Raw genomic sequence first — 25966 nt, 5'->3', positions numbered from 1 at the left:
AGGTTTATGGGTATTGAATTATCATGTCCACTATGCCGATGCTTGCGATTTTGGCACTATCTGCTTGCACTATGGATGTTATTAGGTTTTTGGCATCAGCACTGTTGTGAAATACATATGAGAGCTTGTGGTTGAATTGAGATATTTTGATTTTGAGCCAGTTGGTAAGATGTATGGTAAGGTGGTTGAAGCCAGCTATTATGAGGTGCATGGGAATTCCTGGTTTATGTGTTTTGGGGATGCCATAAGCAATGGCAGGTGAGGGGTGGGGGTTGAGGAGAAATTTGTGGTCTTCCTGTCTAAGCATAGCACTGCTTTTCACTGCATGTTTCACTATTTTGCTGTATCTGTCTGTGGAGTCCTTTGCGATGGTACTGTAGGAGTCACTGTTTAGTTTTCCATCACTTTTTTAGTGTAGTCGCCCTTTTGCATTATTACAAATTGGTTTGTTTTGTCCAATTTTAGGCACCAGCAATCATTAGCGTTAAGCCACTTGCTAAAATCCGATAGAACAGACTTAATTTCCTGATGCACTGGGTTGGGTTTTCTTGTTTTGTTATTGGTGGTCACTTGTTGCAAGATACCGGCTGTTGTTGTTCGAATGCTGTCAGAATCCTGAGGTTTGGGAGGGAAACAGGCTGCTTTTTCGACTGCATATATAAGGTCGAGGGTGTTTTTTTTTTATGCTGCACATTAAATTTGTCGCCTAAGGTGAGGGGATCCTTGAAACTGTTGGAGATGTTGAAATTGGTTAGATTAACGATGTTTTTGCTTTGTCCACCATCTGGGTCACTTGCACTTTCCTCCTAGGTAGTGGAGTTTGTTGCTGAGAGCACTCATTTTTTGTTTTTGCACAGTCTGTAGCATGTACTTAATGTTTCTGTTTGCATGTTCCCACCTTGCAGGTGGTAGTACAGATTTTAGCCTGTTCCTTTGTTGTTCACACGTGGGTGATAGTCGGCGAATTTCTGTATGTTTGTCAGATATAACAGCTGATAGAGCATGTTTTTGTGCATTATGGATCCCTCTCATAGACACAAAAATTAAAGAAACACACGCCATCATGCACTACAACCATGAACTGAACATAGATAGTGGTCAGGCACATCACGCCTGGCTTCCGTTACTGCAGCAAATAACACCAGTGAACAGCAGACAACATATATGCAGACATACAGGCGACAGCAGCACACCTAGTGGCGATTTAGGAAAAAACAACAGAAATGCACCAAGCAACAACACAATGAATTCCAACGAGGATGGTGGCAGTGGCTACCGAAATTAATAGAAAATAATGTAAAACAGCTTCGTGGAAAATGTGAGTACCTTAATTATCTATTACAGCGTCTCTCATTCCCATAGTATGGATACCTGTATATGTTGGCAAGATACATAGATACTGCAAAATGGTAAATATTCCTTGAAGATATGCATTTCCTTTAGCCAACGGATCCAGATAGAAGGAGAAGATAAGGATGGACCTCAAGTCCAGAGATGTGCCCAGGAGGATGGGGAGGGGGTTATGCATACTTTTTCTGGCAGTCAGTCCTTCTTTTGCCATCTTTTCCTCCCTTTGACTTTTTAAAAGTAATACTGCGCCAAAGGGAGAAGGATATGACCCCCCCCCCCAAAACCAAAAGCCAGTGGTCCAGAAATACTTTCATAACTGGGGCACCTCGGCAGAAAAATAATAGTTAACACTAGGCTAGGAAAATGATAAGAGGACTGTATTATATTTAATTTAGCTGAAATAAGTCTGTGTCTGACTGGAAAGTAGATGTACATTCCCAATATGCAATTAAAAAAAATTATAGACAAGGATAAAAAAACCTACTATCTTCCACCCCTATTTAAGATTATCTCATTCTGTAACTAAAAGTGCAAGAGCTTGTATGCAATGTTTGATGTATAATTTTATGTATATGATATGTCTGGGTGGAACAAGTAAGGTCAGTACACACGACTTAATTCACACCATTCAAATCAAGGCAATAATGATAATTATATACTGGGTAATTTAAATATTGTCCGAGATCAAGAAAGAAGAGAGAGATTTGAGAAGTTAATATTTTTGGAAAGATTAATGACAACTTTTCATTTGTGAGGAATGCATAGCTACCTCTCTTTGAAATAGGGATGCCAAATCTAGATAATTTTTTTTTATCCAGATTTCAAATATCTGAATTGTTCATATTATCCAGATATTTGAATTATCTGGATATCCAATATTCAGATTATCTGAAATGTCCTGATATCTGAATCTGTGCATTATACTGGCAATTTTACAGTTTATCTGTTTTAAGGGCTATGCACATATTATTTTATTCACCATGTTTGTATTTCACTGTACAGCTTTTCTACAAACCCTTTATCAAATCTGTACTATCTAGATATTCGAATTATCTGGACATTTGGATTATACAGATATCGACACTATCCAGATATTCAGATTACATGGATTAACAGAATATCCAAATTATCCAGATGTTCAGATATCTGGATTATCTGTTTGGATCCGAAAACGATATCAGAGAATTTGAAATCTGGATTTTGAGTCCATTCCTAGTTTGAATATCAATTGACATAGCTCTTTGGGCAACTTGGGGGGTTTTCGGCATGCAAGGTGTCAGCTGTTGGTGCTTTATTAAAAGATGCACATGAGAAAGAAAGAAAGAAAGCATATTTATTAACATGAAATAACAAACAAACGCCGTAGCAAAACTCACATTCTGCACATACATGTGTAACTTCATCACACTGCTATAACTTTTCCATTCTCTTATTAGGGGCATTTTTATGCACATATCCCACATATGCGAGCAACTACAACCTATGGACAATTCACACTTGCATGCTGTTTGGCAAATGTAGTATCCCAAGGTAAAATTACCCAAAACTAATTAACTAAGTTACACGACTAATTTTGTTGAAAGCGTTTGTTTACCGTTATTGTTTTTTTTGTTTATTTTATATTATACTATAAAACAAAGCAAAATTCTAGACATGGTATGTTCCTGTAAATAACATCTGGATACATAACTCACCCAAGAGACAGATTACTGCATAAACGCGAACAACATGGACGAACAATGCACAGAATTACATCACAGGATCAGTGCGGAAGTCATTTTCTCACAAAAAGTTAATATTTATGCATAATTTTTATTTCCCCTTCTCTATCATGTATTCTGATAATACATACGAATGGAAACTAGTGAATAGAGAAACATTAGTTAACACTCCCTATTGGAAAAAGTCATTTTTGAAAAAAATACACTTGAAAAAGTGTTTTCAATTACTGCTATAAAATTACACACACACATGTATATGTATATGTCCATAATTACGATTTACCATTATTGATATACACCAAGAAACTAAATTTTATTAATGAATAATATTGTTTCCTGTTTTATATATATTACAACAGTTATCAACATATAAAATAAAAATATTGAAGAAATATTATCTACAAAGTTACAAAGATTAATATTTTTTCTTTCTTCAAAGAAGTAATCCAATTTTGAAAAAATACATAAGAAAACACAGATAATTTGGCATTTTCCATTTCAACGTCAGTGACACGCAAAAAGCAAAATAATTGAAACCTGTTAAGAAATGTCTGCATTCATTATTTTACCTCACCCATCAAGCTGGGACTCAATTTCGAAGAAACCTTTCTCCCTCATTTGTCTGCAGTGAGTCTGCACCATCATGGCCAGGGCTTTGATACGCGAGTATGGAGCTTCATGGCAGGTAATCTCATCCAACAGCGCTAGTCCACCTTCTTCCTCGACCAAAGAACAGTATTTTCCAGCTATAAATACACACAATAACAATACATTTTTAACGTTTTTAATAATTTTTTAAAGAAGTGTACAATTAGTAGAGGCATTCATATTTCGTTTTTTATGGAAACACGAAATGTGCACATTGTAATGTTCATTTTTTATGTTTTTGAACTGCATTTTCATACCATGTTTTGTCACGAAATGAACTCTAAAATGCAGAATAAACTTTTAAACATGAAATTCAGAGTATATTTACCAATGCAACATTTTCTAAAGTCTAAATTATCCTGTGAGTTATGCAAACCACAGAAATGATTCATCTGTTGTACATATCTGAGAAGCAAAAATGGACTCCTTTATACAGGAATAAACTTAATATTACGATAACTATATAAATGTTAATTTGTGTAATAAGTTTAGCTTTAAAATCAAATTTAGGGCTGTATTCACCACTTTAACACCGAATGCCATTTTATGTATCGCTTTTGATCCTGAAATGTGCCCAGTTTTTATACCAAACGCTTGATCTTTAATTCACCATAATATGTGGCTCTAAGGATTACACATACATATTTATGGTAAATAAAAGATCAAAATTGTGGTAGAAAAATTGAGCAAATTTTAAATTCTAAAGCTGTATATAACATTGCATTTTGGTGTCGTAATAGTGAATAAATAGAAACTACCCTTTAAATTTAATGCAAATATGTAACTTTCCAAAACTCATGATTACTGCACATTACCAACAACTATCAATATTTTATTAAAATAAATGTATTTTATAAACACTAAATTCTTTAACATTTTACTAAAGTCTGCACATTTCCAACGAAGAAATGTCATTTCAATTCCCAATATGGGAACCAGAAGAGAGCAATCTTCTAGGACCAATCTAGTATAAGGCATGGACATTTCATTCCCTTTGTTCTATCATTTATGCATTTTTAACATTTTCATTCTAAACTTTTCAATGCACTACACTGATTACTATGCCAGATATTGTATGTAACAAATTATGGCACAAATATATACGAGGGTGAATCAAATATGAACGAGCCTTGTGCGGAAAAACAAAATTTATTGAAGGAAACAGAGACATTGACACATCCTATTTTTCTACATAGTCTCCGCCCTTAGTGATACATTTTTCCCAACGTTGTGGTAGGTTCTTGATGCCGTTCTCGTAGAATGAAGCTGGGCGGGTAGCCAACCAATTGCGCACAAAGGTTTCCACCTGATCGTTGGTCGCAAATCGCTCGCCCCCAAATGCTTCTTTGAGGGGTCCGAACAGGTGAAAATCACATGGTGAAAGGTCTGGGCTGTACGGTGGATGCGGAAGCGGTTCCCAGTGCATTTCCACCAGTTTCTGCCGCGTAACACCTCCTGTATGGGGTCTGGCGTTGTCGTGGAGGAACAAGACCTGGCGGATGGGACAGCCTCGTCGTTTGCATCGATACTGCACCTTAACTTGATCCAGGAGGCCGCAGTAGTAGGGTGCGTTGATGGTCTGACGTTCGTGTAAGAAATCCACCAGTAGGATCCCCCTCCAGTCCCAAAACACCGTGGCCAACACCTTCCCCGCAGGCAACCGAACTTTGGCCTTCACAGGGTTTCCTTCGCCTTTCCTCCTCCACTCCATGCTGGGGTGTAATGATGCACCCATGTCTCGTCACAGGTAACGATGTGATGCAAAAACGCTTCCCCTTCCACGTCAAAACGAGTGTGAAGCTGGCGAGTAATGCGAACTCGGTCAGCTTTTTGAGCAACATTCAGCAGCTTGGGAACCCACCGAGCTGGGATTTTGCGGAAGCCCAAGTGCTTTGTGATGATTGATTGGACACTTCCATAGCTCACACCAAGTTCTGCCGCAATTGGCTTCACAGTGACTCGGCGATCCTGTTCGACAAGCTCACGAACACGAGCCACGTTGTCATTCGTCACACTGGTGCGAGGACGACAGGGGTGCATTTCATTTGCAACACGGCCCTGCTGGAATTCCTTACACCACACCTTCACTCTTGCCCACGAGAGGGCACCATTCCCAAACTGGGCATGCAGTCTCTGGTAAATTTCGGCTGGTTTGACGTGATCCTGGGTGAGGAACTTGATGATTATGCGTTGCACAACAGACACTGGCACACACTGCTCTCATCCTGAGAGCTACTAAACAAAGCATGCGACACGCCGACTGTTCTGGTTCCTGACTCACGACAGCCCCACCTACCGGCCGCACATGCCCAATCACACCCTGCTACCCATTCCGATGCTTAGCCAATCAAGGCTCGTTCATATTTGATTCACCCTCGTACATAAAAAATTTAACGTCTTTGAACTTTTAACATTCGAATGGTATATGCACTAAAAATCAATGATATTGACCATCTGAGAGAATGGTGCTGCTTGTGATGCTTTCATGGCTGCTACATTGCAAAATATTTTTTCTGTGTGTGGGAGATATGTCAACGAGTATGTGAGCAGATTTCATAAGTGGAACATATGTGTATTAACTTTTACTTGTTGAAGATATGTTGCGAAAACCTTCACCACTGCATTTCTCATGAAATTCTAATGTTTTGATAAATCAGATTTAAAATTTTTGACTTGAATTCAATATGGCAGATCTCCTCTTGACACACACACAACTATGGTTCCCCCTGGGCCTAACATGTTCTATCATGCCCAATTGTATCAAGCATAATTCCTTTATAATTTATAGGGGTGTTAAGGGACTTCTGACTCACCCTGTATTTCTAATGCATTAATTTGTTTCCTGCTCTCGAAAATGATAAACATGCATGTATTGATATATTGCGTGAAGAAAGTTCTGTCATAGGAAGATACCTTTTTATGTTGGTGTTTAACATTAAATAAAGGTAGATAATTAAGTATTAATTAGGGGGGTTTACTAAAAATCATTTACACTGCATGACAAATTTATTAATTAGTGAAACCATTAATCAAAATTGGCATTTGTCATAATTATCAAATGCACAAGTCATAAGAAGAAAAAAAAGGACAAAATTTGTATATACTTACGATAAACTCTAGTAAGATTTGCCAAAGCCCAAACTGCCCAATGCTGGCATTCAGGGGTGTGATAAACCCGAAGTAAACACAGGATTGGCTCAAAAGACCTGAGGAAAAAAACAACATCTCTAAACACAACTTAAAAAGTGCAAAGCAATTTCTATTTTGGTTATTTCATGTAATTTTTCTACCTCTTGGGTAAATCATTAACATGAGGATGAAAGATGAACTGATGAAACTGGCGAGCCACCCCTAAGCAGCAGTGACGTATGGTGATGTCGACACTTGGGGGAGCAATCAGTGGCGTGCCCAAGGGAGGTTGGTGTGAGTCATAATCCCCCTCCCCTTTAGGGCCCAGTATTCAACATAGAACATCAAAGAAAGGAAAGGATTGCAAAATGAGGAAGGACTACTGAAAAGAAGCACATGTTAATCCCACCCACTTTCGAAAATACAAAACATGTTGATTTGACTATTAAGCCCGGGTTCGAACCCCGACCTGGGCATGGGTGTTATTTGTGTTTGTCCCCCGCGGTTGGTTGATTTGGTGTTTAAGTCCACTTTATGTAGCTACATAAAAGCTAATCGGGACTGGACTGGAATTTGTAGTAGTTTACATTGTGGGCTCCTGGTCTATGCTGTTACACTGAAGCAGGTTTCATGTGTATACAGTGGAACCTCGATTTTATGTTTTTCAAGGCAGGCACGTATCCAAGGGGGTGGCCCCCCCTCCGAAAGTTTTCGGTTTACACTAGATAAAATGAGGTTTTTGGTTCGTGTGGTGTGAAATAAAATAATGTGACAATAATTTAAGGAGAGAAATAATTATCAAGGCAAGATGGAGACTATTCTATAACCCTGTTATTGTTAATAGCACGTATCCAAGGTGGGGATCAGGGGGCTCGAGACAAGACTGAGAATGTTCCATAACCCTGTTGTTGATAATATTGCACGTAAACTTTTGTTGTGCTTTCGGTGTTGTCGCAGCGAACTTGAGATTTATATAAAGACTTGTCAGCATTTGGAAGCTGCACAACATAGGTAGCGTTACAAGTAGGATGGACGATTAGTTGTTAATTTTAAATCTCTGGAAACCGCAAGAGGGAATGTTCTTGAATAAGAGAAGGAGTCAAACTACTGCCAATATTAACGAATCGTTTTATCTGCGAGATGTTCTAGAATGTAATGAGGATATGAATATGCAGCTTCAATTTCCCGGTTGATCCATCCAACAGAATCAGTTAATGAGATTTCAGAGGTAAGTGTGATAGTTCATACAGTCGATTAGTGATCAGTCAGTGTCTATTGGTAGTTTTATAAGATACAGTGATTCAAAAATGAAAAAGACTAAATACCATAAAGTAACGAAGTCTACTACAAGTTCCAGTTCGAGTCCACAGCTTAAGACATTGACGACAGCGGAACTTTTGGAGCCTCAGAATAGTGCTAGTTCGGGTCGAGAGCCTAAGAGATCAAATGTCTCTCTTTCTAAAGGGAAAATATTTGAGCAGTACCGGGTATTGAAGAGGTTTATTAAAAAAGAAATAATCTGCACAGATCAACTGAAAATGAAAGTTTTGAGTGATGATTTAGTTGAGCCCGGACCAAATTTCGTGTATGTAGTCAGAGAATTTCATGGCATAAAAAATACTTCTGCTTAAGCCTACTGGGTTCTACACACTCAAACACTTAACTACTAAGAAGGGACAGCCGAAAATTTTATGAATGTCGAGAAGAGAAAACAAGAAGATGTTGCATATGTAGTCATTTTAGCAGAAATTGCACGCTTTACCAGGTCCCGAATCAGGGCTCTGGCATACCGTGTCATTGCCCTACCAACTGAGCCACCGTTCACTTTGAATGATTTTTCACTAAAATGCCTACATAGTACATGTCCTGTGTATGTCAAATCGTAAGATGTTGCCTGTGTAAAGAACAAGCACAAAATAAAGGAGAAAGAAGAAAACTGAGGGGCATTCCCACCGGTTGAGAAGACACTTTACTTCCGTAGTCAACACGACCTGTCGCTTCGAGGTGATGATGACAGTGGCCTATTAAGGTAGATTTCACACCGTGTCGCCTAAGGATTTCACAAGTCGAACGTAGGTTTGTGCGGCCTTTTGTGTCACTACGTTGTGAAATGTTGCTGTTGATTGGCGTATTCCAAACGAAACGTATCGCGTGTCCCTTCGGTCTCAAATCTTTCTAAGTCTTGAAGATCCAAGTCACAAGGTTGGAAAATTAGTGCTTTGTTAAGGTTAGGTGCGAAGGCAGCACCCTAAAAAGGATAATATCCAAACCTTCAGGAAGAACGTATTTTACTTAACTCTCCAATACGAAATGATAAAAACTTCTGGTGAGTTGATTTGAAAAAATGTGTCCCGAGATAAAGAGTTGCGTACCCAGGATTTTTGGAATAGAGAGTGGTTACGTATGCAATTTTTGGTGGTCAGTCCTCATATTGCCATGTTTTCCTGTCTTCGACGTTCTTCTTTTTAAGGAATACTGGGTCAAATGGGGTTATGACCCCACCAACCCTCCAATGGGCATGTCACTGGAGATAAATGAGTAAGAATTTGATCATATTGGGAGACGAAACATTAGATGTGTTGGGAGCGGAAGGGTTTTCACTGTGCATTAATTGTTTCGCGATCCAGCTGTATTCGAAAAGACTTCCTTTCTTTCGTGTCGATGTATGACAAGACTGCGGAAGCTGTGACTGACAATTTTGAACACTTGCAAGTGTTCAGGGCTGAATATGAACAATTTGGGGGGGGTCGGCTTTTATAAGAGGTGCAAACATGGAAGGACAAGACACAGTAGTGGTGTTCAGGCTCGAATTAGAGAGAAATATTCGAGAACTGTCTGCGTCCAGTTTGCAGCCCAAAGTTTATATTTCGCGTTGTCGAATGAATCGTCCATCCTGTGCATGTGTAACAGCTTCGTAAATACACTCAAAGACACCATAGATGTTGTGATGCCTGATGAGAAGAAGGACAAACACTCATACGCAGATGGTTCTGGCACACAATGTTAATGCATGGAAACAGAGGAGTCGAGTTGTAAAATATGTTCGGATTAAATAGGCAGCTTTAAAAAGTGGCGACGATTTAGGGGATAGTTGCTCCCTATTATTTTGCCTCCACACTATGGCCTCTTTATGCTAACCCTTGTATACCAAGAGAAGAGAAAGTAACCTTTCCTTGCACTAACCCCCCCCCCAATTTTGGAACCGAATCGCCGCTACTGGCCTAAAACATACAATTGTGAGGTTCTATCTATACGCCTTAAACAGATGATGTTCACACATAAAATAGTCAAATAGTCAAACCCAAATAACAAAGCTGTCTGCATGATAAATTTCACCATTCTCACGTTAATTTTTCACTATCATTCGGAAAACACAATGCAGTTCTGGAATCTTAATGTCAAAATTTCAAATTACACCACATACCTATAATTAATGTTCCGTTCTGCTGTAATGTCCCATCGTTCAATAGCTGCAACCATCTTTAACAACACTTTCTCCCTCTTGGGTGAGCTGATGGTCCACTTGGCAACCCCATCTGATGCCATGTGGGCCAAGACTCCAGCAGCATTGTAGCTAACCTGCAACAGACAGCAAAATTAGAATCATGGATGAAATTCCTTCAAATCTTCATTACCACACTTTTCACAAAGCAAGAGTTGACATTTCTTTAGGAGTTAAAATTTTGTTTTGAGCTCGCCAAGGATATCTGTGGCAATAGTACCACCAATAAAACTAACACAAGAATAGGAATGTGTGATATTTCAATATCAACTCAATGTTTTAAAAACATCGGAGGGTAAATACCACAAAAATATCATCCTTGGGGTTGATATCAGTAATACTTATATTGATATTGATTTGGTTTATTTTACTTCACCTTTCTGACACTTTTGGCTAATAGCGAATATGAGTATGAGTGATGATATGATGAAATTGCTGACGGAACACACACATAGAAAACCTGGGATTTGAACCCATAACAGTGTGATAACCACTCTGCCATGAAGGTTGACTTCATAATGATATTATCAACAATACCAATATTATCAAGATGGCCCTCAAAAACAACCTTGTGCTTGAACTTGTACATAACAAATGTAACAGGACCATTCATTCTCGCTTATATTTAGAAACTCAATACACAAATTGAGAATTATAGACTGCAGAGCGAACTACAGCACTCCATTGTGTTTTGGGACTTCTATTTTTAACTTACAGTGATTTTATGTTCCTGGATTTTACATTTTCCCACATTATACATTCAATCTTGATGGTCCAAACATAACAAAACATTAATAGAATTTTCCTTGATATTACATTTTCCCGGATTTTAAGTTTTTTCAGCTTGGTCCCCTGAAAAACGTAAAGTCGAGGTTCTACTGTGTCTACTGCGGCCACCATTTGTGTTTCTTTATAACGTTTCCTCTCATTGTTCCAAGCCAAATTCCCAGACTTTTCCACATACTTTAAAATAGCTTTCCCAACCACTCTACGATGCTTTGCTTTAACATAATACATTACTATTAAGCCTTCAACTTATCGTACTATTGCAAGGTGGCTACTTCAAGACCAAGATAAAATTCAGGCATAATTCCAGGTTTTCAATGTGACATTTATAATATTCCAAGGCTAAAAGTGGAATGACAATCAAAAATGTATTTCCTATTTTGATAATATTTGGTCCATTAAAACCAACACTATAAAGTTTTAGCTTGTTTCCCCGGTATCCATTAACCCTTCAAGCCGGGAGTTAAATACCCATCAGCCACTGCGAGAGGTGGTAATTTTAAATCACCAAAACAGCAATTTTCGCATAATGTAACAAAATTGAACATATCTTAAAAACCATTTGCTCAATTACAATGAAATTTTCAGGACTTGTAAACGAATCTTCACACTACACAAAAATGTATAAATAATGACATTTATACTATAATAACAAAAATTATAATAAAAATAAGATCTTACATGTTGCGCTTACAAAGTACTCCTCCTGTCTTGTGTTCTTGTTAGTTTAGAAGTCCAACGTTGTGTGTTGTGTCAAAAAACAACAAAAAGGGATCAAGAACATTATTGACTGCTTTTTGGGGACCGCACAATCCACAAAACGCAAGTTTATTTGCTTTGAAAGAGTCATCAACTTCTCTCCAGTTCCAGGTTACATTCGATGACGCAACAGGTGAGGATGTAATGCCATCTAATTCGCTTTCACTATCACTGACACTATCTACTTCCTGTTCTGCATAGTTTACTTCACTTTCACTTGTAGATAGAAATGAAGAAATTGAACCTTCACTGTCACTTTCCTCTAAAAACGCACAAATTTTGTCCGTTTCGATGCCCTTTACCTGCTCGTGCGACGACATTTCTCAGCTGTTTTTGTTTTTTACGTAATAAAGTGATGCAATCGCACATAATTTCATGTAATTGGAAGGAAAACCAACAGATAGCAGCACATTACAGTCTACTCTTGAGTTACATGCGTTTTTGTTCATGTGGGAAAACAACAGATAGCAGAATATGCATCATTTCGTCACTACTACACGGGACGTATACGTGTACGTCGAACCGCCTCTAGAAGCACTATGAGGGTCCGTACACATGTATGTCGAACCGGCTTGAAGAGTTAACAGCAATGCAATATTTGTATGCTTTCTAAAGTATATAATTAATTTACTGTGCAGAAAAGTAATAGGTCAAAGAATTATGTAGACTCAGAAAAGAAATTTTGTTTAATTAGAACAGAGTTCTAAATTCTGAACTATTCATAAATTGTAGTGTAAATTGTATTACATTACCAATGAATTGAAACTGTTATGTGAAAACAAAAATATGTACCTTCAAATGCAAATGACATATATAATTACCTCTATTCCATCACTGTCTGAGTCCAAGAGATCAGCAAACACAGTAACAAACTGAGTAGTCATTAACCTTGGTCTCAGTGCCTCCACCTCTGCTACGTTTCCTAAGAGACCCATCATATTTCGCAACAGCTCTTCCTTCTGTGGGAAAGTCTAGAAGAAAGAGAGTAAAAAAATATTTTCTCCTTTGATTTGCAAGAAAAGACTTCATCGCAACAAAATCATGTGCAAGATGAAAAGTAACCTCCCTTCCTTGCTTGTATTGTAGGATTTGTTATTTTAATTGAAAATTGTAACACAGGATAATTCCACTAATTTGGGGTATTTACTGAGATTTCTTCTTCCTCTTATGAACATTTTCATACTCAAATTTCTATCTTCTGAGAAGGGTATGATGTATTATTTTCCAGTAGTTTACGATGATTACGAGCATAAGAAAACAGTTTTTTGTTGTGACATTTCAGGAGAACACACGCTTCCTTCATCAGACATTTACTTTCATTTTGACTAAAGACACAGTTATAACAATGGTTAGCAATTTTTTTAAACAAAAAGAATCAGTTATATAATGGATGTTGTCAATGTTACCTTGTTGTAATATAGCAACCTAACTATGAAAAGAAGCAGTCTGTTTTATTTTTATTTCAGATATGTTTTTTTATTATTATTTAAATTATGAATCCCTAGTATCATCAAGTAATTAAAAGTCATCATTGTTTTCTGAAGTCTCTTGATGTTTTCTGTTACGTTAAATTTTAAAGATGGTGGCTTACTCCATTTGTGAAAAAGAAAACTCCATACTGGATCTATGTTACCATTTTCATTATTTAATTTATTCCAGTGTTCTTCTGCAATGAACGAAGCTTCCCAGACATTCAACTCTATGTTTTCAGTCAATCTTTTTAAAACCCTTCTCTTTTTAATCAAATGCTTCTCTTCGATTATGTGAGCTGACAAACCTGTTCTCCGGTTTAGATTTATAATGTCCAAATCGTGTTCGTGCCATCTTATTGCCATTTTCCTTGCTGTTTGTCCTACATAATCCTTTGAACATGAACAACTTACATTATATATTCCTGTGGTTTCCACATCCGGTAGAGAGTTTCTCATTTTGAATTCACTAAATGTATATTCCAAACTTCTTGGTGATCTAAAAACAATTTTGAAATTAAACCTTCTAAACATTTTGGCAATTTTATGTGAGAATCCCTTGTGGAATGGAATGCACTCAAATTTCTTTTCAACAAATTTTTCATCTTTGTCTGTATTTCTCTTTTCCATTAGTTTTCTAGCGACTTGTTTTTTGATTTGGTTTATTCTGTTAGTGTGAAAGCCATTTTCTTTTTCTATATCAAAAAGGCTTTCTTCTTCATTTTTGATATCCGTATTATTAGAACATAGTCTTAGTGCTCTCAGGAAAAAAATTAAAAATATATTATAATATTATCCATTGTTCTACGTGAATGTTCTGAATTGGCATGGATGTATTTTTCCCCTGCTAATTTTTTCTTATGGACTGATGTTTGAATTGTTGTGTCAGTTGTCTTAATTTGCAGATCAAGGAAAGGGTTCGCAAGTGAATTTTATGCGACGATGTGATTCATTTAATTTAAATACTGTATGTCCATGATGGTGTTCTCATTTTTAGCAATAATTAGCACATCATCTACATATCTGATGTATGTAGAGTATGATATCAAGGAAAATGGCAATAAGATGGTACGAACACGATTTGGACATTATAAATCTAAACCCTAGAACAGGTTTGTCAGCTCACATCATCAAAGAGAAGTATTTGATTAAAAAGAGAAGGGTTTTAAAAAGATTGATATGAAACATAGAGTTGAATGTCTGGGAAGTTTCGTTCATTGCAGAAGAACACTGGAATAAATTAAATAATGAAAATGGTAACATAGATCCAGTATGGAGTTTTCTTTTTCACAAATGGAGTAAGCCACCATCTTTAAAATTTAACGTAACAGAAAACATCAAGAGACTTCAGAAAACAATGATGACTTTTAATTACTTGATGATACTAGGGATTCATAATTTAAATAATAATAAAAAAACATATCTGAAATAAAAATAAAACAGACTGCTTCTTTTCATAGTTAGGTTGCTATATTACAACAATGTAACATTGACAACATCCATTATATAACTGATTGTTTTTGTTTAAAAAATTGCTAACCATTGTTATAACTGTATCTTTAGTCAAAATGAAAATAAATGTCTGATGAAAGGAGCGTGTGTTCTCCTGAAACGTCACAACGAAAAACTGTTTTCTTATGCTTGTAATAACCGTAAACTACAGGAAAATAATTCTACAATGCAAGCAATGGGTATATACAAGAAAAAAAAAAGGATATGATGTTACATTAAATATCATAACACTTAACAAAACAGTTACTATTAAACAGAAGAAACAAAATACAATGGAACTAATTTATTTTCAGGAGCTTGTATTAGAAAAAAAAACAAGTGTGAGGGGTGGTAATGAACTCGAAACACTAATAAGAAAAATAAATTTTGCATGCTCAGAACATTAGTACTAACAATATTTTATACATAAAAAGGGAAATTGACAATTCTTTCTGCTTTCTAAAATAGTGCATTATTCTGAATTACTAAGTTTTAAATTGAGTGACATGAAACTTAAAATGCGTTTTATGTGAACATTTATGAAACTGATACTTAATACTGTTTTCCAGAGTACATAAATCACTAACCTGCCACAAGCTACCAATAATTTAGCAGTTGTTAATTCACGTTTAATTTGAAAGTAGTACACAAGTATATTTCATTCATTACAGTAGTTCACCTATTAGATACTCACAACTAAACAAACACATATTGAATAATTGTATGAATATAAGATGATATTTATGTTTTTTTCAGTCTTCTTTCTCTGAACACATGCAATCCATAAAACTTTAAACAGTGAATTCAATAGTTCAAACAACTGGATGTCAGCAACTTAATGGTTGTTATTTTAAGTCTAAAACCACCCTTACTGAACTATCTAAATCATCATAGAGTAATTGAAGATTTGCAAACTTCACCTGAGCAGTGGCAGCTTCCGCCTATTTGCACATGCACACCTAAATAAATCTGCACCACAATTAGTTTTATTCTATAGTACTAAGTCACTCAAAGATATGTCATGCCAACTCACCTTTACATCAAGACATTAAAACATAGAGCATTATATCAGAGTATGTTCTCATTATAGCAGATGAAACAAGATATAATGCTCACTGTTAAAAAAAAGTATGTGAGCAATAGACCCCCGCTCTCCCCTACTCTCAAAAAGCAGTTATTGATAAGGCAAGAATCCATACATATGAAACCAACCAACCACCTCCAGTATCTCCACTACTCCAGCTCACACCCCTACCACACCAAAAAAGCCATCCCATTTTCCCTTGCCCTCAGAGGCCAGCGCCTCAACTCATCCCCCTCATCCCGCCAAAACTACAACCTACGCCTGCACCAAGCCCTAACCAACCGTGGCTACCCCTCCACCCTCATCAACAAACAAATCACTAGAGCTAACTCCCACAACCGCACCAAACAACCCAAAACCAACCCTCCAACTCTGATCACCCAGTACCACCCTCACATTACAAAAATCAGACATACCCTCCACTCCCTCCTCCCCATCCTGCACAGTGATCCCGAGACCAGAGACATCTTTCGGGAAAAACCTAGGGTCGTCTTCCGTCGCCCCCCCAACCTCCAAAACATCTTGGTCCGAAACACCCCCACCCCTTCCGCACCCCTTCCCCCAGCCCACAGGTGCAACAAACCCAGATGCAAGACCTGCCCCATACTCATCACCTCCCCCACCCTCCTGATCCCTACAGCGGCAGGTGAGTTCACCCTTCACCCTAAGGGCACCTGCCACTCATCCAACCTAATTTACACCCTCATCTGTCAAATCTGCGGCAACTTCTACCTAGGCGAAACCTCCACCCCCTTGAATCTAAGGATAAATAATCACCGTTCCTCCACCCAAAACTCCAATTTCACAGTTGCCATCCACACCAACAGCCATAACACCACCTTCAATAACTGCTTCCGTGTTGCCATCATCCACCTTTTACCCCCCCGCTCTGATACATCTTTCCGCAGGCGATGGGAAAGGGCCTATATAGCAGGCATGCATGCCACTATACCCCCCGGACTCAACCTAGCCAACCAGTAACTCTTTCCTCTCCTCCCCGAAACTACCCACCCACCTTACAGTAAACACTGGCTAAAGTATTTTGTGTTTCCTTTCAACTGTTTCTGGTAACACTGACCGTAGAGACGCTACGGTCAGTATTCTGTGCCTCTACTCAAAGTGTCGTCTATCTTTTATCTACCTTCTTGAAAATGCGACTCAGATCGCGAAATATTGAATTATTTCTATTCGTGTGGTAAGTGTTTACTGTCTCCTTCATTATTTGTATTTATCCGCCCTTCTGGCACCATTTCTAACCCCATTCCTGTGTTTTTTTTATATATATATATATATAATGGATAAAAGCAAGGAGGGCCAAAAGGGCTAAGTAAAAATCAAAGAAGGTAAAAGGAAACACTCACCGGACAGTAGAAAAATTCAAAATTTTCGCTAATTTCATAGCATCACCTTCTTTGATTTTTATATATATATATATATAATGTATAGGACACTTGAATCGACAATACAATTAGCATCGTTATATATGTACAAACAGGTGTGAGCAATTGGGAGGGAGTGATAGCACCTCTTCTGGGTGCAATGCTAAGGTACACATTCATAGATTCTGACTACTACATGCCACTGACTGTTTCACTGTCCTTACATTCAAGCAGCCGAGGAAGAATTCCATTCCTCCTCCATCCAGAAACCTTCGACAGTTGATAGCTGTTTCGTCAGTTACATTCCACATAGTAGACCAAGCAACCTCCAGCACATCGTCACAATGCTTTCTTGCCAGCCGATCTTCAATCAGAGCAAGCATTTTCTGTGGGAAATAAAGATATAATGATCCTCTCATCTTATAAAGCAGTCATATGTAGTTACATATCTAGAAATGTGATAAAAATTATTTCCAATGAATGAATATCGATCAAACTTGAATACCAGAATCAGTAAAACATCCTATACTTAAACTGATTCCAAAACTCAATTTCTTATAGGGCAAAAGGTAAAACATACTGATTCATGTTGTCTGCTTTAATGCAGAAGTGCTTCCCACATTGCAAGAATATTTCACATGGTACTTTTCAATTTAGTTTTAAACATTGACCACTATCTTCCTCACATCTGAACGTACAGCTCTTCCATGACGGGTACCTCATACAAGAGTCACAAGCAATAACACATCACAACAAACACAGCTACACATGTCCCACATGTGTTCTATTTTGAGCTACACAGCACTAATAAGTGGAAAAAGTCATAACATACAGAGGCCATTGACCCTTTCAAAAGCAGTGTGGTGAGCTTTGGCAAGGATGGTGGCTGGTATGTTGATGTGGTTGGTTTTTGCTGGCACAGCCCCCTAATGTGTCACCTGTTCTTTTGGTGGCAAGCTGGTTGAGTTACACCTTTTGTCCTATGTCTTAGAAAGCTTAATAAAAAAAGGCACATGGTTCAAATTTAATACAGTGCAGTTGTATGGTTCTCATGCAAGAAAAAGCAATGAATTATGGGTTTAGAGTTCCAATTTTCTTGTGATGCTTTCAGGTGTCTTACGGAAAGCGAGTGAAGTCGATTTCGAATATTCTTGTCACTGCGGGTGTCAAGCAAAGTCGCCCCATAAGAAAAAGCTTTACCAGTACATGCTGCCATTTAGTCTTTCATTTGAACTAGTTTTGAGGAAATAACTCACTTTGGTTCTGAAAAAATTAAAAACATGTGCCGGCGTGTGTATGTAAACAACAATTGCAACAAGGATAATTTATCTGCTCAGTGGTGTACCCAAGATTTTTGTTTTTTAGTAGTCAGCCTTCATTTCGCTATCTTTCCTGCACTTGACATTCTCCTTTTTAGGAATGCTGGACCAAAAGGAAGGGTTATGACCCCTACCAATCCCCCCCTTGGGCACACCACTGTATCCTCATCAATAACAATGAAAATGAAAATGTAACACCAAGGATAACTTCCCGCTATGGCCCTTTGTTCAATAGTGGAAGAATTCATATTAGTACTATAGAATACTTCTTTTTACAAATTTATGCAATTCTGAAAATTTTCTGAAAAACTATGCAGCAAAAGCTATATCAGAGTGCCAAAATCCCACAGCAAAAGAGTTAAACTAAGTTTCAATATCATTATATGTTGCTTTAACATGGTAATGATAGAGTTTTAGCCTTTACTGGAAGGGATCCTTTTATGCTGTAAACTGACTCCTGGCAGGCAGGTATTTCTCGTGGTGCATACTTTTCAGATGTTCAGTGATTAAAAATTGTAGAAGGTTGTAGAGAGTTGAAGTTATTTTAGTATTTTTTTTTTTTTTGAGAGGACAAGGTTCTTGTGAGAAGTGAAATATTTTAATCCTCCCTCCCAACAAGTGTAGTTAGAAGATAAAGAAGAATTAATTCAAATTTTACCAAATATATTGATTTGGCAAGTAAGTATTGTGTGAAATTTACTCCTTTCCCTTACGCTCCCAATAAATCTAACATCAACCCTCTATGACAAACAATTCTCATTGAATTATATTTTTGAACATGGAACCTGGATTTTACGTTTTCTCATATACATTCAATTTTCCTGGTCCCAATCTAGGAGAATATTCTAAGTTTTCCTGAAGTTTACAGTTTCCTGCATTTTAAGTAGGGATGGGACCGATTAATCGGTACTATATTGGTATCAGCCGATATAGGCATATCGGTGTATTGGTTCATCAGTAAAATTACCGATTATTTTACCGATCCGATATATCAATAAATATCTGATAAATTAGTGCAAAATTCTACCATTTTGTTGCATTTTTTATGGATAATCTCCATGCCCTACTTTCTAAAAAAGTAAATGTCTTTATATGCAACTTCTCTTGCACTGCAGTCACCTTGAAACAATTTATTAAGGAGGTCAATGAAACTTTCAAGTTCTTCAAGGACAATTTCTAATTTTATATCGGATCGGTAGAATATCGGTTATCGGTGTCGGTAAATATCAGTACTTTATCGGTATCGGCCAAAATTTCATATCGGCCCATCCCTAATTTTAAGCATTTTCCCCTTGGTCCCCTGAATAACATAATTTCGAAGGTTCCACTGTATGTCCTTGTACTGAAAAGAATTAACTTTTACACACAATTGCACACCCATGATGCACCTGGGATTTGAACCTTTGACCTCGTGTTTTTACAGCACATAACACTAACCACTGTGCCATGGATGCTGGTATCAGTATGCCTACTGTTGGTTACGATAAAATTAATTTCAAGAAAGAGAAAATAAGAAACATTGAAAAACACAGCAAGTACATCTGAAAAACAAAACTAACTCTAAGTATAAAAATATATATTTTCATATTTCACATGAACTACTACTAGCATATTTAACAAATATTACCTGAAGGCAACTCATTAGTCTAGTTAATACTGTCACATAAAAAAAATGTGTATTTGTGTACGAGCACTGTACAGAATGAATACAAACTGATCCAATCTTCATATGAACACATTGTTTTACTAATACACAGTGTTGGTAAAAATAAAAGATTCAAACTTATTCTACAAACAGAAAAGTTGGTATGCAAAAAAATACATAGAAACAAGTCTGTAAATGCTCCTTTTTGAAGCATAAACAGAGAATGATTAAGTAAAACAATTTCAAACAAGAGAAGACAAGAAGACATTCCAATCATTTGATGATATGGAAGAAGTGTAGTTTCCTTCATGAGATGAGGATGTACATGGCTTGGTGTCAGATAGAAGCTAGAATTATGCACAACTGCATATGAAAGGATTACTTTTTTAAGTACTCTAGGAATATGTTACTTAACATAACTTTACAAACATTAACTTAAAAGACAAGGTGTTTTCATTCTCCATATAAAAGGCTCAGGAACCTAAACACATTTATTGATATTATTTTTATAGTCATTATCTAGCTCATAATCCACATGAAGAATCCCTTGCATCTGCCACATGACGAGAAATACATACTCCACAATATATCAGTGTTCATATACATTTTGACAGAATTGAAATAAATGTGGACCTTATGCAAAACTGTATCCCAAGCACTTAAGTACAATACTTACACTGATGGCTCCTAGGTCACCTAGAAGCTGCTTCTGTTGACCATCCACTTGGCATGCTAGAGAGTTCAGAAGGTAGATGCCTATTCGCTGAACAAAGCTCTCCTGCTCCATTTCTGAGACTATGTGAAGCAGGATGTGTACAAGACGGTTGTAATCAAATAACTATAAAGATAAAAAGAAACCCAATATTATTAAGAACATAATGTCTCAAGGACATTTTTCTAGAAACATTTATTACTATATACCCATGAGCGTTATTTTTTGTTACTACAGTAACGTCAATGTTGACAAGCAAATAAGTTTTATACAGTACAACTCATCATAGACAGAAAACAAATGTACAAATAAACATGTAGATTTGAAGGTTAAACAGTTAGTAATTATACATTGTTCATTTACAACGAAATAACAAGAACAGACACAATAACTACACAGATAAAACGAAACCCAATATTATTAATCACAAAGCCCACTGGAACATTAAAAATTCAGATCCTTTGCAAATATTTAATACATTAACTCTGTAAGACTGGATACAGTAACACAATTCCTTGTTTAGCAGCGGGAATCTCACAAAGAAATTCCGAAAATATTTTCTTTCAATCTTTATGTGATTTTAAAGATTAAATTGAAAGTCTTACATTTTCCTCCATGTTTTCTAGCATATTTCGTACAGTAACATCATTTCATAAACATTTTTACTACATCATAAAAACACTGTATTAGATCTCACACTGAAGTTAGTGGTAACTGCTTTGTCAACTGATGTGCGGCAGCCTCTTCCAGACAAAGTTGCACACTCTTTAACAATTGAGTATGCCACATATGTGAACAAGGGTGTACTAAGCCAAATCCTGACTTGACCACAACCTCCATAACTTGGTGTTGTTCTCTGTGTATATTTTTGCAAGCAACATAAGTACAGAGCTTTCCATGTACCCTTTAACGGTTTTCCCATGTAGCTTCATGAGAATAAATGATATTAGGCTGTCAATAAATAACGAGGCAGAGGATATTACACCAAAACTATGGTAGTTAGAAATGGGTCAACAGGCCTGAAATGGAGGTGCAGGTGTGATGAAACTGATTCGCGCACGTTTTCCCTCTAGATGGCATTATGTGTCTGGCAAGGTATGCGCAAAGGCTGCTAACCGAGCAGCGGCTGTGTCCAGTCATTCCGTGTTTGACTGCAACGCGTAATGGAGGCATCCAAAGAGGAGCAGCGGGGTGTTGTGCGCTTCTTGACAGGGGAAGGTGTAGGGGATAGGGGGTCGTGAAATCCATCCACAAATGGAAACGATATATCAGGTGACAAAAGTTGGTGCTACCACTTTGAGCCAGAGTCAAAATGGCAAAGTTGTCAGTGGAAGCACGCAGATTCCCCTCCACCAAAAAAGTTCAAGACCCTCCACACTACTGCCAGCAAGTGCTTTCGTTCTTCTTAGATCGCAAGGGACCGCTCCTCGTCAACTTCCTGGAGCACAGAGCTATGGTCAATGCCCAGCAGTATTGTGAAACATTAACGAAGCTCAGAAAGGCAATCACATCGAAATGTCCCAGTCACCTTTCTCGTGGTGTCGTAATATTGCACGACAATGGTAAACCACACACAGCCCACACAACAAAGGAATGTCTGAAAATATTAAAGTGGGAAGTCATGTGCCACCCCCTATAGTCCAGATCTGTCCCCATGTGACTACCACATCTTGGGTGAGCTCAAAAAAGCCCTGCGGGGACAAGGGTTTCAATCGGACAATGACATCAAGGAGTACGTGCGCAATTAGTTCCAACAGCAGACAAAGTTTGAGTTCTATGAGCATGCTATTATTTTGCAACTGGTGTCACAACGTGATAAATGCCTAAACAGTGGCGGATAATACTTCTGAGGTTTGTTACGTATGTACTGTGAAATATACTCTGCCTCGTTATTTATTGACTGAGCCTCATATTTGGCACACATTATGATGCGAGACTGAAAGTTGGATGAAGACTGTTAATCAAGAGCACACATTAGACAACATGGTGCTTGATTGCTGACTGGGTAAGTGTTGGTTCGTTTCATAGGTGTCAGGTGAGTGTTGTGATGATATACTGTGTGGAAAGAAAATAGTTGGGGGAGGGGAGGGAGTATGAGATAATTGAGTAGTACATAAGTTGATTGCAAGGGATATGTATGCTAACGTAGCTAATATGTAAGCCCTTCCCCCGCATAGTGTGCAAGAGGAGTCAGTGGAAGGGGTTAGTTATGAATGTAACACCACCTGTATAAAGGTTTGTTAATATAGTGTTGGTCGGTATCCACTCAGATATAATATAAATATTTTATTTATGTATGTTTCGTAAATATTTATATTTCTTTTGCATATCTTATTTTATGCAAAATATCAACTATCATGTCTGAATTATATTCAAAAATAACTCATTGATTTCAGAAGATTCTAGCCCTATGTGCAGAAAGAATATTTCTTACCTTGCAAAATGTCTACAAGACGACAAGATAAAAACAGACGCTGCAAAACAAATCACACATTTGTGCATCATCAGGTAAGGAATAATAATTCAGTAACACAACTCAACTACCTTTCTTTGATATAAGAAAAGAAAAAATACATTTTAAGTTACTTGTAAAAATTTACTTTTAACCTGTTAAAATAAACATATCAGTTGAATCACTTTCAGGCAAGTGACATACGTGTTAACAATCAATGCCAATACAAGAGACTCTGTAAATTATAACCCAAGTATAAGGGTGATCCAGTTTTTTATCTGGAACATGAAGTTTGGCAACAGTCTAGTGTGAGTTCGTACACATCCAGCTGTGGCAGTGAAGTTCAAGTTGTCCTTACTCAGTCAACAACTGCCATTCAAACTGTGTGCTGAAATTCAGAATTCACCACCTGTGAGGTACACTAAGTGATAAAGATTTATCTTAGGTAAAAACTGTGAAGCTGCTGAAACCAATCATTAACTATGAGAAATTTACAAAGGGAATGCACTGAGAGCGGGAATGTGAGACAGTGGTGCTTTTTGTTCAGGAGTGGGTGCACATATTTCTATGAGAAAAGTCATGGCTGGCTGACTGTGGTGAATGGGTTCGATAGGGCTCCAGATTCACAATATCAGAGCTTTCTGGTGACTTCCTACAGATCTCTCTGAACAGTTACTCATCAAGTGCCAAAAGTCAGAAGGTTGCCAGAAGTTTTTTGCTCGGAAAAAGCCTAAACTGGTTTCAAATATAGGCAGCAGAATTCTACAACGGAATACAAAGCTTGTAAAACAACATGACAAGTGGCACATTACAAAGTAATTTCAGAGAGAAAAAAATGAAGGCTCGACCAGGCCTCAAACCTGGGTCCCTGGCATAATGTGCCACCATTCTACCCAGCTGAGCTACTGAGCCAGTCCTGGTTTCGCCCAATTTTTTGTTGGTCACTGTTTTATCTGTGTGGGATTGATTGCTTTATTTCACTTTGCTTTTCTGCCACTTTTGGCTAATTGCGAAGATGAGGATGAGTGATGATATGGTGAAAATGATGAAAGGACACTCACAAAGGACATCCATGCCAGACCAGAATTAAAACCCGGGACCTCTGGTGTAGTAGCATGCTGTACTAACTACTGCACCACAGAGGCCAGGCAAAGGCAACCAACCCTGTTTATCCATGTAGGTAAAAACAGCAAGAGACAGAACCAGATGACACAGTATGCCAGAGACCTGATTGAGCCTGCATTTTTTTTCTATTTCTATGTACAGGGTTCCCACGCAAACTACAAATCCATTTTCCCTGAGATTTCCCTGAGTTTTCCAGAATCCTCATATTTTTTCCAGAGTATTGAATGTAGAAAATATCACGGTGGGCCACATCAATATTAACCGCATAAAGAACAAAATAGATGAAATCGCAGCTTCACATATAATAAACTTCACATGCGTTGCAATCACCGAGACTTGGCTCGATGATTCCATTCCAGACAGACACGTTGAAATTGAAGGGTTCAAAATGTAGACTTGATCGAGGCTATCCTAAGCAAGGGGGAGGTATTATTGTTTACGTAAAAACAGCTGTAATATCGGAACTTATATATTCTGTGTCAGATGTAGACATTGAAGGATTGTGGGTGTCTTTAAAACTCAAACATGCGTATATAGACATCCCAAGGCCCCCGTCACTTTTAATGAAAAACTAGAAAATATTTTGCAGTCATTTCCAGCTTGCCACGTTTCGGTTCTCGTTGGGGATACAAATCATGACGTCATGAAACCAACTGCAGCGGACAATGCATTTTTCGATACGATGGAATCAGCGGGGTACAAGCAGCTCGTTCGCCTGCCGACACGCATCACCGACACGAGTGAGAGTCTCATAGATCACATTTTTACCAACAAGAAAGAATTGCATGATAAATCCGCCATAGTAATGCATGATTTAAGCGATCATTTTTTGATATATACCTCAATTAACCTAAGACCACAAAGATCTCCAAGAATACTCGTAACTAAGCGTTCTTTTAAAAATTTCCCTGTACAACAGTTCGTTGATCATTGTTCTTATCTACCCTTTCACAAAACAACAATGATGTCGGATATAAACGATAAGGTGACATATTTTCAGTCATTAATAACCGAAGCTCTGGATGTCTATGCGCCAATAAAAACGTTTCGTGTTAGGGACAACAAGCGTCCCTGGATCACTGGCGGTCTTCTTAGATTGATATCACTCAAGAACCGGATGTTTAAGCGCGCACGTAGTCCAAATAATAATAATTACACGTGGGAACAATATAAGACCATAAGGAACTACGTTACAAAAACAGTTAAAGATGCAAAAAGAAATTATATCCTTACGCAGATCTATTCCGATAAATATTCGGGCAATAACAAATTCAAGATTTTCAGGTTCTTAACTGGAAATGATAGCAAAAACCAATCCATCGCATCTATTGAACATAACAATGAAACAATTACGGAAGATGCGAGGGTGTCGAACGTCCTCAATGACCACTTTGC

At 37.6% G+C, this 25966-nt stretch overlaps 1 protein-coding gene across 1 annotated transcript in view; it reads right to left on the bottom strand.

Annotated features, from left to right (window-relative positions):
• Window positions 1-2662: 2662 nt before the first annotated feature.
• Window positions 2663-25966, bottom strand: part of LOC145998861 (protein zer-1 homolog) — a 68643-nt gene continuing 45339 nt past the window's right edge. The window contains exons 7-12 of the mRNA XM_083135540.1: window positions 20959-21120; window positions 17543-17704; window positions 12717-12866; window positions 10273-10427; window positions 6828-6925; window positions 2663-3817 (exon numbers count right to left, since the gene is read on the bottom strand). Coding sequence (XP_082991666.1) covers window positions 3642-3817; window positions 6828-6925; window positions 10273-10427; window positions 12717-12866; window positions 17543-17704; window positions 20959-21120 — 903 coding nt within the window. The 3' untranslated portion in view covers window positions 2663-3641. The remainder of the gene's footprint in view (window positions 3818-6827; window positions 6926-10272; window positions 10428-12716; window positions 12867-17542; window positions 17705-20958; window positions 21121-25966) is intronic.

Source organism: Lepisma saccharinum, chromosome 14, assembly GCF_977018435.1.
Source record: "Lepisma saccharinum chromosome 14, izLepSacc3.1, whole genome shotgun sequence".
Lineage (NCBI taxonomy): Eukaryota > Metazoa > Arthropoda > Insecta > Zygentoma > Lepismatidae > Lepisma > Lepisma saccharinum.
The sequence above is the reverse complement of the archived record's forward strand: the minus strand, read 5'-3'. Positions and strand labels throughout refer to the sequence as shown.